Source organism: Stegodyphus dumicola, chromosome 3, assembly GCF_044657685.1.
Source record: "Stegodyphus dumicola isolate Sdum_Otavi_A_Nest chromosome 3, ASM4465768v1".
Taxonomy (NCBI): domain Eukaryota; kingdom Metazoa; phylum Arthropoda; class Arachnida; order Araneae; family Eresidae; genus Stegodyphus; species Stegodyphus dumicola.
In genome coordinates, this window is record NC_140770.1 from 33,828,922 (window position 1) to 33,843,985 (window position 15,064).

General features: G+C 33.5%; 1 protein-coding gene across 5 annotated transcripts in view; it reads right to left on the bottom strand.

The window, feature by feature from the left end:
- The window catches only part of IleRS (Isoleucyl-tRNA synthetase), a 105,597-nt gene that overhangs the window by 69,633 nt on the left and 20,900 nt on the right, over positions 1-15,064 (bottom strand). For 4 of the 5 annotated variants that reach the window (XM_085812733.1, XM_085812735.1, XM_085812734.1 and 1 more), the window contains 3 exons: positions 14,131-14,265; positions 5,552-5,636; positions 1,153-1,281 (listed from right to left, as the gene is read on the bottom strand). In XM_085812733.1, coding sequence (XP_085668859.1) covers positions 1,153-1,281; positions 5,552-5,636; positions 14,131-14,265 — 349 coding nt within the window. The remainder of the gene's footprint in view (positions 1-1,152; positions 1,282-5,551; positions 5,637-14,130; positions 14,266-15,064) is intronic. The other variant, XM_085812737.1, reaches the window with a different exon arrangement.

Below are 15,064 nucleotides of genomic sequence, written 5' to 3' on the forward strand. Positions count from 1 at the left end.
TGATCATTTTTAAAAGAAAAACTTTACCGAAAAACGTTGTGTTTCCATCAGGTGTGCTGGTTTGCGCGCATAAAAAGGGATGGATGGATGCTGACGGAACAGTCGATTGGCTTAAAAATGTGTGGGATAAAAGACCGAGAGCAGCTTTCAAAAAACCTTCGCCTTTAGTATACGATTCTTTTCATGGACACTTTTCTGAAGAAGTGACAAAACACCTAAAACCGACTGCGGCCGTAATTCCGGGAGGATTAACATCCGTCATTCAACCCCTAGATATATACCTCAATAAGCCCTTCAAAGTAAATGTTAGAAAATATTGGGCAGAGTGGATTAGTTCCGATCGACCAACATTTACAAAGGGAGGCAACATTAAAAAGCCCGATATTACATTAATTGCTCAGTGGGTTAAAGATGATTGGAACGAAATACCCTCTGAAATGATTATAAAATCATTTAAAAAATGTTGTATTAGCAACGAACTAGATGTCACGGAAGATGATACTGTTTTTGAAAGTGAAAATGACGACAAAGGCTCTAGTAGTGATTGTAACAATACAGAGTTCGAGACTGAAAATATGTATGATGACGAGCCAATGACGACAGAAGAGTTCTATGAAATGTTTGGCGAATCTGACCATGAATCGGACGTTGAAGTATTTTGATTTTGTTTATTTACCATAGTATTTTTTATCGTATATTTACTTTTTTTCCTCAGATGATTTTGAATAAATGTAGTACTCAAAAAAAAAAATTTTCGAAGTTTCTCGATCGATTTCGGAAGTGGGGGGTCGACTTATACGCGGGTTTCTTATTTTCTACGAATTTTTTATGTCAAAGTGGGGGGGGGGGGGGGTCGACTTATACGCGAGTATATACGGTATTTAAAATTTCTTAATTTATAGTTCTGCAAGTCCTATTATTAGCATATAAGAACCTTGCTTTCAAGTGTCATAATAGTATTTTGGCTGAAAATTCTTTTTCTTGCACATTATTATTTGTTTACATATGAATATAAGCATGAGTGTGAGTATAAGAGCACCCACAAACAGGAAAATGAAAATGAAGGGGGAAAAGGGCATCTAAATTAAAAACATATTAAAAATACATTTAATGATTAATTATACATAAGCAAAAATAAAAAATGTTAAATACCTTTTACTTTCACATAATCCAGATCAGGATTTACACAAACAGATAAATTACTTGGCAGTGTCCACGGTGTAGTTGTCCAAGCAATCACAGAAACATATGGGCTTTTATCAAGTGGGAAACTGACAATAACTAGACAAAACAAATATTACTTTATTAAGAGTAATAAAGGGGGAATTATGAATTTGTGTATAAGTAATAACATGTTAATTATTTTGGATAATCAGACTTTTTTTTAAATGGTGCAGGTTATGACATGTAATTTTCCTAAACAAAAACAAAATTCATGCTTTACATTTGAAAATATGAAGAAATAAGGGCTAAGAAACGGTGAAGCTTTTAAAAAATATGTGCTAAAGCAAATTAAAAGACAAATTTTAAATATCTGCCATTAATTAATTCAGTACTTTCTGATTATTCATACTCCCCTTCCTTTCTGAATAATCACCAACCATTGGTGACTAATTTTTCGCTGAGCCAAGTCATGAAAGACAAGAACCATTTTCCAATTTTTTGCTGAGCCAAGTCAAGAAAGACATGAGCCATTTTCCAAAATGGAAATGCATTAAAAATTACATAAAACAGCAACCAATTAACAAAATTAAAACTGCAAGAAACATATTCATTAAAAACACCTGTATTTTGTACAGTCAAAAGTCGTTAATACGGACTCGTCGGGACTTCGGCGATTCCGGATTATCGATTTTTCCGGATTATAGATCATCAGTTTAAATCTGGTAAGATGGCATGTAGAAATTATAAAATTAAAAATATGAAACCGTAATTTATGAAATAAAGAACAATTATGATCTAAAGGGTATCAAAAGTTACAAAAAAAAAAAAAAAAAAAAGGCTTAATATTTATTTGTTTACTTTATTAAACATTTCTTTCAATGTAAGTTGCTTAAGTTGCTTCTTTTTTTATGTGATAATACATTCTCTTTAATTCTTTAAATAGACATAATTTCTTGTTCAGTTACAAAGTTCCGCTGTTCAAGTCCTATACTTGCTGTGTCGAGAATACCGACTAATTTGTCAATCGAAATTTTTTCGTTTTCAATAACCTCTGTCACTTTCTTTGCTATCGGAAGCGAATTATAATGACGAGGAATTTGATTTAAATCATATCAAAGATGGAGTACATCGAGATGAAATATGACATTTAGTAAGGAATTATAAGCCAAATAAAATAAAAACATCTGCCCTAAAGATAAGGATAGTGCTGACAGATCAACTTCCAATTCATCGTGCGCCACGGCGTTAATAATAAACAAAGTTTAGATAAACAAAGGATATGCCTTTATTCATTTTTTGCAGCAATTCCATTTTTTGTTTAATTGACTTCGAAACATACTTTCGCTTTATAGATATCCTTTACATATTAGTAAATATATATCAGAAATTCTATTTGACATAATCGAAAGTTCAAGCTTACTTTCATAAAATTGCTCTAACAGTCTGCAAAAAATAATAAGCCGAATCCAATTCGAAGATTAAGGAACAACGCAATCTGCAACATTAACTGAATTAGATAATTTTAAGCTCAGCTTATACCGTCCATTATACTGTAAACGCGCATTCGTAAACGTATTTTGCGCTCGCGCACACACATATTCGCAGCCGTAAAGGTCTTCTGCACATGCGTCAAAGCGACGTATGCGCAGAATGTTTGTAGCTTTGAGGTCCAGATTATAGATCATTCCGAATTATGGGTGTCCGAATTAACGACTTTTGACTGTACTGTTCTCCCCAGTACAAAATCTGTTTTAGCTTCGAACACACACACACACACACAGCAATCTATTTCAGCTTAAAAAATCCAGAAAACTGCACAAATTTGGAATATGCACAGATTTTGATCCATAAAATTCACCTATTCAGAAAGGACAACTTCATGAAATGTGAATTTTTGCATTCTCTACTGTAGAACAAAACATCACATTTCTGAAGCAATGCAATGTTTTCCTTCTCAGCAATCAGCAAACTCCGTATTAACTCCCATTACAATTCCTAACAAAAAAAAAAAAAAAAAAAAAAAAAAAAAAAAAAAATTACTCAAATGCAACAGACCATCGAATTTAAAGAGAGAAATCAGCTGTAGTGTGGTGTGTACATATGCATACCTGGATTCCACATAAATATATTTTGGCAACATGGTGCAACTGCCTAGTGAATACTTTTGAGGAAGCTGGAGATAATCAGGAAGTATCATTAATTCTCCGGAAAGATTTACTAAAATCTAGCAAAACAATGCTTACATACTCAAATGATGAACAGACATCAAATAAAAAAATACCAGCTTCAATGACTCAGTATTCGAAATACCATCAAAACCTCAGGTTTTGATGGCAGGCTCATCAGCATGTCAGGTTTTGAAACCTGCCAAATAACTCTGACAAATCCTTAAGCGACATATCTTTAATTCTATCACTGCTTTGATTCTAACAGTAGCTGTGATATTCAGGGTATCATTTTATACAATAATGAGTGCACATTGCCAAAAAAGGGGATAGTTCTGCATCTCCTGTTCTACAGGGCTCATTGACAAAATTCAACTTGCATTCTTCATCTTTGAAAAGGCAACTTAGGATATATATTAGATTTATATAATAGCATTGTTTTAACATAGGCATTTTGACACAAAATCGGACCTTTCTGAACTGATATATGGACTCCCCCCCCAATATTTTGATTATATGACTTAGATCATGCCTTAATACTTCAATTTGTCCTAAGAATAATTCACTTGTCAAAATTCTTAATTTATAGTAACCTGTTTTCTTTTCCATTTCATTGTGCTTGAGCCAAGAAAAGGTGCATCTTCCATTCTTTCAAATTACTTTAACAAAGTACATAAACCATATTTGGGATTATTATCGCTTACAACAAATATGCCAAATTTTAAAATCTGCCAATACATAAATTCACATACATATTGAGAAATTTTGTATTAAAAACTCTAATTTTTTGCAGGTATGCTTAGAAACTTTAAGTTGATGGTAAAAATTTTATAGGTTATAATTCAAATTTTTTTCAAAAGATTTATAAAAATAATTTAACAATACAAATTTTAAAAATCAATCATAAAAATTGTGTGAATTTTACTTGGACTGAACCTTAATTTTGAACTGTGAAAGAAAGAATAGAATAAGTTTAATAAAAAGAAAGAGACATTAATTAATAAATAGTATATACCAAACTCAGTTTACACTGTGGAGCTAAAAGTTTTGAAAGCTATTTTTTTAAAAACTACTCATGTGATTTTTACAAAACTTGACACTTTAGCATAATTTAAGTTAGAATCGAAATATGGAAAAACAAGTTGGACTTTATGTGAAAATACCTATGTTAGAAGAATGCTATAAATCTAATACATATCCTAAGTCAAGCTTTCGAGATATAAGAAATGCAAGTTAAATTTTGCCAATCAGTCCTATAGAATAAGAGATATAGAATCCCATTTTTTGTGCAGAACATACATTTGTATTTTTTGTCACACAATGAGAACGCTTGGAGTATTAAAGGCAGGGCCCTACAACAAGCTCTGGATTTTGCTGATCTAAGCTCTGAATTTTGCCAATATCCCGCAGGAAACATCTGCCAACTCCATCCATCAATGCCAAGCCGAATAATTGCTTGCATAAAAGCCAGAAGTGGACCAACACATTATTGATTCACTCCCTTTTTAAAGCTCTTGAATAAATCATCCAATTTTTCTTAACTGAAATTTGCTCTGCGATAATTTGAGCATGACTATTGCTCAGCGAAATATGTTTTTTTTGTAATTAATACAATTTTGAAAAATAGGACAGCTACAAAACACATTTCAAATGCAATGGGCTGTTTGTGTAACAATCTGAATTCATTATCATATTATTCAAAACATTTATTACCATATTAATCATACACATTTGAAAGAATAAAATTTTCAGCTACTCAATTGTTCATTTATTTGTAATGAATTGCTTAGAATAAAGAAAAGAAACACTTTCTCAGTACTTGTAATACTAATACATCAGTTTATTTCTTAAAAAGTTTAATAAAATGTCAAAAGAATTTTTACTAATTTTCAAGTCAAGATTGGCATTAGATTCAATAAATGCAATCACAGGGCATCTGTATTTACTAGCCAATTCTTGCATCCAATTCTAATATTTAAAAAATTTATTTTGAATTGCTCTGTGCTTTGCAACAAAATAGAAGACATATATCCAAGCAATCTAATGTTAAGACACAATAACACGCTGAATAAATACTAATTTAGAAGTCAAACAACAAAAGTCAGCATTATATTTTCAATAAATTAGTAATCTAATGTTATTAAACTTTAATTTGCAATTTTGCAAAACATCATGTGCTTTGAAAAATATACAATCATAGATTTTTAGTGTAATAGACTCACCAGCTGGATCAACTACTTCTTTATAGTTTTGTCCAGATTCGAAATTTGACAATGGAGTACTACATGCAGTGGAAAATGGCATCACCTAAGAACAAGCATAAAAATTCAATTTTCTCTTACACATTTTCTCTCTATAAAAGCTTCTCACTCATGAAATAATCAGAGAATTTTCAATGAAATTTTTCATGAGTACTTTTAAATGAATGATTTCATATCTATTTTTATATATATGACAGTTATTAATTTAATACTTTCTTTTCTTGTTCTAAAATCTATCCCAAACTGAACATTTTAAATTGTCAGATTCTGCAAACTGTGATATTACATTCGGACAGGGATTCAGAGTTTTTTCTTGCATCAATCCCTTTTAAAAGAATGGTTTTCTTCATCGACCCCCCTCTGTTTTCCTCCATACACAGCATAAAACATAATCATAATACAAATAACTGCATATAAATAACTAAGATAACACTAAGAATATGAATAAAAATTTTATTCATAATTCTTAGTGTTGATAATGTTTTATAATAAAAATGGTTTATCAGATTTATATTTTATTATTTTTTGCTACATTAATTCCTTTATTAATACATATCTACTGAAATTCTAGATACAACATCTAAAAAATATTAACAGTTTTGAGACATTAACTCAGTTTAAAACAGTTCTCACAATTTCTAATATATTTGCTAAATGTACTAAAACCCACTGAAAAAGTATGTTTCAGTCAAAAGATTCTGAGCCCAAATGAAAAGCATTCTAAAACTGATAAAACTAATTAAACAATCTATAAAAAATTATATCTACCTGGACATCAAAACTCGAAATCACTCTGATTTACTTAAGAAAAAAAGGAAAATCTTATAGCAAATAAAGCAGACATTGCCCCAAATTACTTTAAAAATTTAACACATAAAAAAATGAAAACATAATTACATTATTTATATATTAATTATTTAACTACTTATTTAATATGTAAGCATATTTATTACAATTATTTTCTATTCACAAGAACACATGACTAATTTTCAAAAGGAGATAAGAAGTTCATGTTAAAAATTTTGGTCCTACTATAGATTTTCACGGCCTTCGTTACCCAAATGGCATCAATATCATCACCAAGTTTAAACTACTTGCATATAGTTTGCGACTGCTATTTTTGTTGGTATGCAAATAGTGATGGACTGTCATCAATAGCGCGATAAACATTATGAACTAAAAACCCTGCAAAGGAGTTAATCGTGTAACTCGCTTATTCTTTACTCTTACGTTTCTCACTCCTTCAGAAAAGGACAGTGATATAACACTCTCTTTTATATAACTCCCTTTTTCAATATGTATTTGTGATACTAACCAATCTTAATTTATTTATTTTCATCTAACAATAAAGTATGTGTTTCACTTACAATTTCCATCTACAATTGCATTACAAGTTAATTAGCTATCATCTCACTTGAAACAGCGCTGGATACAAGGTAAGAGGAATCATTTTGCTCTCTACTTTTATTAATTTGTTGTGAAATTTCAAGGCTATAAAACTGTTTTACAACAATTTTAATATGGCATGTCTTTCACAAGGGATTTCTGCCACATGAATTCTAAAAAATATGAATCTAGATGATGTCAGCTATACTCCTTTGCCTTTTGTTTTGTCATTTGACAAAGCTCCACAATCTTTCCAAGGTTTGGGTATGAGTATGCATTGTTCGATCAGCAAAACTAAATGTGCAATTCACAGTTGTTGATATCTATGTACTTGCTTCCTGAACAAGAAAGCACTCGCCATTTTCATGGCATAACCCACTGAATATCCACTGTTGTGGAAGTATCCTGTCAGTGTTATTATTTTCACCGTATTGAACACTCTCCTCAATTTCGACTATTCTTTCGAAAGAAATCTAACTACTACCTAATCATCCTAAAAGTTGTTGAAGTAAATCTAGCGGACAAACCTCTCTCATGAAATTGTTCCAGTCAATCATGGTATTTTGACATAATGCTGAGTTGTTTAATGCACCACATAAGCAAAACTAAAGCCTCTTCCTAACAGCAGATAAAACACAGTGCTATTAGGAATAGTATTCTGAAACCATTAAACCAGTCGTCAGATCAAATGCTTTACAACTTTTTATGTTGCACCTCCACATACTTTTGTTTACATATAGTTTAATTTCCCACCCATTCACGCATGTTTATTTGCGAGGTAATGTATCTTTTTTCCTGGAAAACAATATGGCATCTTCTTCATTCCTCAGTAGTTCAAAAACTGTCAACTTTTTTTTTTTTTTTTTTTTTTTTTTTTTTTTACAATGCTTAAAATTGAAAAAAGACTATTACAATATCATGCGGTTTGTCAAGTAGAGGTCAAAAGTGAAAGAACCTTTTTTACATAATTTGGCGGTTTATCACAGGGCTGTGGAAATCAAACAGTACTGAAATTTTTAACAAATTACAGTTATTACAAACCCTATTTCCTAACATATTTTTTCTTCAGTTGTTTTACTGCCAGGTTATAAAATTAAAAAAATATTCACATAATTTTCCCCTTCCTTAATGTATGTAGAGAATGAGCTCCCCTAAATTTTAAAATGGTACTAATGAAGACAACCTTCACAAACTACATGCAAAAGGTACAACCCAGTCTTTCCCTACTAAATGAACATTATGCCAGAATGATAATCAGTCTATAATTATTTATGGATGATTTGAGGCCTAAGGAATAGCAGAGATAACAATAAAAATAGGAAGGATTCAAGTTACAAGGAAGTAGAAATGAAGATATCTTATTAGATAACGTACTGTTATAATTACTATGTATTCTTATTGAAATGCAGGTTTCTTTTTAAAAAAAAATAATATTAGAATAAATACCTATAGTTTATCCATGACTACTTTTCATTTGCTATGTTCTTACTATAACCAAATCCTTCAGAAATTAAATTATTCAGATAATTCTCCCCCCTCTCGATTTTTTGACACTAAAATTACTAAAAGATGGTGGTAGTGGTGGTGGTGGCAGATTTATGGCGCAAAACTCTAAAGGCCATAATGCGCCAAACACAGGATTTATTGTACATATGCAAGATAGAGAAAATGGTTTAAAAAACAACAGCACTTATAAAATCGAGGTAAGTAGTAAGATCGCTCTAGTGTGACCAATTCTAAGGCGAGTCAAAAGAACTTCCTCCTTACGATTTCTAGTAGTATCCCAATGCTCTATTTTAGCCTTCACCCTTCTCAACTTGTTATGAAGCTGAATGTCCCAAAGTTGCTGCCATTTATTTCTGATCTTCTCTTTGATGACACAACAGATATCTCTAAAAGGGATGAGGTGAACAGATATTTTAACAGCAGATTTCGCTGTGATGTCTGCGAGCTCATTGCATTTTATTCCTGTATGTCTGTGAAGCCAGCAGTACAGAATTTCATATCCATGACTTGTTAATTTAATACTCAACTTGAGTACATCCACTATAACAGGATTATCGGTGCTGGAAAAAGATTTAAAGCTTTCAATGCAATGTAGGAGTCTGTATATATAATGAATTTTCTATGGCGTACCATTAAGATGTACAAAAGTGCATAATATATAGCAGTCAGTTTGGAGGTTAAGACCGAGGAGGCGTCATGTAAACGTCTGCCCTCCAAGTGGTCACCAATTATAAATGACATCCCAGCATGACAAGTTGACTTGGATCCATCCGTATATATGGAAAGATAACTGCTGTAACTATGCCTGTACTCAGCAAAAATTTGTCTGAGGAAAATGTCAAGTTGCTGGATTTGTGCATTTTCCCAAGGTGGGATCTCAAAATGCTATACTGCTTGCGGGGACATATCAGACACGGAGAATTCTTCAATGAGAGGACGAACTCTGACAGGAAAAGAAGGCACACAGGATGGACATGCTTCAAATAAAAGGTCACAGCTATTATCAAGTAAACACAGTTTATAAGGATGGTCAGGTTGAGTCAATATACAGTCAAAAGTCGTTAATCCGGACTCGTCAGGACTTCGGCAATTCCGGATTATCGATTTTTCTGGATTATAGATCATCAGTTTAAATCTGGTAAGATGGCATGCAGAAATTACAAAATTAAAAATATGAAACCGTAATTTATGAAATAAAGAACAATTATGATCTAAAGGGTATCAAAATTTACAAAAACAAAAAGCTTAACATTTATTTGTTTACTTTATTAAACATTTCTTTCAATGTAAGTTGCTTCGTTTCATGTGATAATACTTTCTCTTTAATTCTATTAAACAGACATAATTTCTTGTTTGGTTACAAAGTTCCGCTGTTCAAGTCCTATACTTGCTGTGTCGAGAATACCGACTAATTTGTCAATCGAAATGTTTTCGTTTTCAGTAACCTCTGGGTCACTTTCTTCACTATCCGAAGCGAATTATAATGAGGAGGAATTTGATTTAAATCATATCAAACACGGAGTACATCGACATGAAATACTACACTTAGTAAGGAATTATAAGCCAAATAAAATAAAAACATCTGCTCTGAAGATAAGGATAGTGCTGACAGATCAACTTCCAATTCCGGGCGTGAAATTGATAAACAGATTTCGGATTTCAAAACATACTTTCGCTTTGTAGATACAAATTACATATTAGTAAATATATATCGGAAATTCTATTTGACATAATCGAAAGTTCAAGCTTACTTTTATAAAATTGCTCTAAGCCGTAAAGGTCTTACGCGCACTCTTAAATGCCTGTGCGCATGCGTGAACGCGACGCATGCGCAGAAAGTTTGTAGCTTTGAGGTCCGGATTATAGATCATTCCGGATTATGGGTGTCCGAATTAACGACTTTTGACTGTATTAAAATACTGTACAAGAGACAACTCCTCACGCCTCAAACGGAGTGATGGTTTGTAACAGTCAACATAAAGGCTCTGGACAAGAGACATCCTGAAGGCTCCAGAACAAATTCGCAGAGCCTGATGATGAACAGGATCTAGTTTTAACAACACTGAAGACTGAGTGGATCCGTAAACAACTGAACCGTAGTCAAGTCTAGAGCGAACAAGAGCTCTGTAAATGCAAAGCATAGAGCAACGCTCTGCACTCCAGGAGGTGTTCGCCATGACTTTTAAAATATTTAAAATTTTTGTAAACTTTTTTCTCAAGTTTAGGACATGAGAAAGCAAAGTCATTTTCCAGTCAAACAAAAATCACCCCTAAAAATTTTACTTCAGGTGTAACTGGAATCACTGACACTTTGAGATATAATTCAGGATCAGGATGAAGACCTCGCTTTCTACAAAAGTGCACACACACAGTCTTCTGTTTTGAAAACGTAAATCCTTGTTTGTTTGCCCATTCCTGGATCCTGTACAAAGTGATTTGGAGCTACCTCTCTACATGTCTCATATCTGCACCTCGACAGCCAATTTGCAGATCATTAACATATAAAGATCCTGAAATGGTGGGAGGAAGTTGTTTTAATACAGAATTTATTTTTAGGCTGAACAGGGTTACACTAAGCACACAGCCTTGAGGCACACACTCTTCCTGTTTGAAAACTTCTGACAAAACAAAGCCAATCCTTACTTGAAAAGTTCTAGCTTAAAAAAAATTCTGAATGAAAGATGGTAGGTTGCCACGCAAGCCACTATCATGAAGTATACCGTATCTCCATGCCTTATCATAAGCTTTCTGTAAATCAAAGAAAATTGAGAGGTGATTTCTTCTTACAAAACTTTACGAATAGATGTCTCCAAAAGGAGCATGTTATCTATGGTTGTTCTTTCCTTTCGAAAACCGCTTTGATAATAAGAAATTATATTGTTCTTCTCCAAGAAATAGACTAAGTGGCTGTTTACGATTTTTTTAAACAGTTTGCATGTGCAACTAGTAAGGGCAATTGGCAGATAGATTCCTCAGGTCTTTCCCTGGTTTAGCAATGGGAATCACAACAGCTCTCCTCCATGCACTGGGAAAAGTTTGCTCCTTCCATACCCTATTTGCTTGAGTAGCAACAACTTGGAGGGATGTCGTCAAAGAAAGTGCATTTGATGGATAGTCTAGTGAGGTGAGGGGACCTACACCTCCACTGGCATGCTCACCTGCAAGGTTATCTTTCCTGACGAAAGAAAACCTCTGAAGTTTTGCTTGTTGTTCTGGTTTCAGATTTGTTTCCTTTATTGCTAAGCACACAGGATGATAAGCATTGATTATAGCTTTGATGTCAAGTAAATTTCGGTGGAAACCACAACAGTTCCACGAGACGCAGGTGGCCATTATGACTGGTTTTTGTTCTTTCAGCGCTGTTTCTTAGTTTTTCGTGGAAATAGATGTCTGGGAACTTCTACATCCTCTTCTACTTCCATACTATCTGAATCCGCAGATTCAGAAATCATCTCATCAAGAGAGCTATTGCTGGGACTTCTATTTTTATTAATTATTTTCTGAGTGGCATTTTTGCGTTTATTTTGAATGACTGTTTCTTTTTTTGGGGAAGGGGGGCTAAATGAGTTAGGTTTTCTTTTTTCTTGTTGTTTGTAATTGGTTGGGGTTTTATTTGGTAGAGCCTGTGTACCAATTGAAGTTTGGGTGGCAACTGTACGAGATGTTTTCAGGGCATTGGCATAAGATGTATTTGGTCGAACCTGTGCACTTGACTAATTTCCTGGCTTCAGCATATTGATGTTTCTAGTTACTTTTGCAGTCTGCACTTCTTTTTCTGATTTCCATTTTGGACACAAGCAAGAAAAATGCTGGGTGGTCACCCTTGCAATTTATACACAAAGGCGCAGCGGTACAATTATCCCAATCCTGAACAATCTGTTTGCATGGGGCACATGTGAGGCTACAAGGTGTCTCAGAATGGCCGAAACGCTGGCATTGGAAGCATCGCATAGGGTTTGGAATATAAGATCTTACAGGACAATTTAAGTATCCGGCCTTAATATTCTTAGGCAGATCACGTGTGTTGAAGGTCAGGATCACATGTTTTGTATCGATCAACTGACTTTCCTTACACATCTTGATCCGCTTAACACCACAGACAGTTTGGTCAGACAGCTCGGATGCCACCTCTTCTTCGGAAACACAGAGAAGGTCGACTTGCGAGATTACACCGCAACAATTATTCAATGTCTTATGTGCTGTTACAGTGACATTAACTTGCCCAAGTTTGGTTATTTGAAGTAAGGAAACAGACTGGGTACCCAAAGTTGTGTCAATAAGCAAGTCTCCAGAGAGGAGATGCTTTATATTTCTGGGCTCACCAATACAGGAATGGATGTATTTATTCATCAGAAAAAGAGACATCTTTTGCAGCTCTCCAGAAGTACTAGAGACAACAAGGAAACGGGGACTATTGCTAAGATTATTTGCATCTGTACGTACCTTTTTAGTAGATTTTTCGGAACTAGTAACGCTTTGAGCGACAGGACAGACTTCAAAGTCTAGCCCCACCCACTATGGAGTCCAACAAGGGGACACAGAAAACTGCGCCAGGGTTAACTGGGTCTATATGAAATCTGAAGCCCCCCACAGTCAGCTCTCCCAAAAGCTTATCCCCAAGCCACTGTTCTTAAAAACACGTGACCAGTCGATTAACACTAGCAGGGACAACTAAGTGCCTCCTGTTTTAATCTGAAGCAGAGGCCAAAGCATTGTGTTGGAGACAGTACCTCGCTCTCAACTACCAGAACCCTCCTTTCCAGCCTTACGAGTCACAACGCATGGCAAACATGTATGCGGTTTTCTCTCTGTGAGAAACTACAAACAAAGAGATGTATAAGAATTTTACTTTGAGCCCGAACCTCCGAAAAAGAAAACCACAAGGGCAGAAGAAAAGAAATAAACACATATAAGGAGAGATGAAAAAGAAAAGAGGAAAGATCACCAGGGCTCCAGGATCGTGACCCCCATCTCACCAAGAAGATGATCCCCTGGGCTAGGGTACCTCGGCATTGCCACACTCGTACTCACAAAAGTGAGCCCCGAGGGTCTAAAATTACTAAGAAAAAGGGAGAAAATATACAAGGAAATACAGTATTTCTATTTAATTTTTCTCTATATAGACATAATTTTGCAAATTAAAATTTTTAGAAAATCATATTTTAGTGAATAAAAATAGAAAATATTCTGAATTTTGACAAGAGCATTTTTAAAAATTGAAAAGGAAGTTATAATTTTTTAATCAAAAATTTTTATAAACTTCCTTTTTTTTCACATAAATAACATTTACCCTACATACAGCAGATAAAGCAACAACTTAGTGTTAGACTTTAACAAAGACTTTTGATGTCAAGGGTGAATAAGTACAAGTCCCTCTTCATTGAAAGCAAACAGTTCTGCCAAATTGGCAGAATTTCTTTGCTCCTTATGAATGAGGGACCTACACCCGTTCACCATCAAAATCAATAGTAAGTTAAAATCTGCACCACACACAGTGTTGTTGCTACACCTAACACTATATTTTACTTTGACATATTTCTCTTCCCACATCTATTTATTTGCTATGTTTGCTAATAGTTCTTTGGAAAAGCAAAATAAAGAACAGAGTTTTAAATAAATTAAAGAAAAATAATATGTTTATACCATACCTTGACACCTCTGTAAACAAATCCTTTGTTGTATAACTGCTTGAAAACAAACCATACACTTTCCATAAAAGATGGATAAAGCGTTTTATAGTCATTTTCAAAATCAATCCACCTTCCCATTCGACCAACAATTTCCTATAATGCAATATCATTTATAGGTGCCAAAACTTTTTTAACATTTAAAAGTAATTGAATTAAAAAATAAAACTAGTAATGTAACATTAATAAATATATTTAATGATATAAAAAATCAATTTAAGAAATTTTAAATTAATTGCATAAAATGCAAGAATGACTGCTTAAAAGGACTGAATTATAAAATAATATCTCAACTGTAAAGTGAATAAAAGAGACTAGTTAATGCTATATTAATTTTTAAAAATCAAATTTTTAAAAAAAAGAAGAAGGAGAAAAATCTAGGAGGAATTTTTTTAAGAACTTCATATTGAAGCATGATAATAGTTATTCATCACAGAATTAAAGTTATATTTCTAATGAGGAAAATATGCTAATATATGTTGTCTACATCTGAGATTCAAATGAGAAATTACTTTCTAATGATTAATTGTTTACTAATTTTTGAAAATGCTACTGAAGCTGGACAATGCATTCAAGCAATGTTTGTTCAGTAATTAGTTTAATGAAGGTCATATAATTGGACTTCTGTCAAGTAGGATACTCTTTTCATCTTCAGAAAACCAGGCTGAACTTGAAGAACAGCATTGGGAGTAATACACAGGTAGGGTTATACAGAATGGCATTCCTACCTTTGAAGATATGGTTCCAGATAATGGAATGTTATAAATGCCTGGGATGATTGTTACATTACAGAAGGCAGCATAGACAAAAATGTAGGATCATGACATTGCAAATTCAAATATCCACCACGCTACCTGGGTGTCTGTGACTTAAGGGCAGCTCTACAGGCAATCCT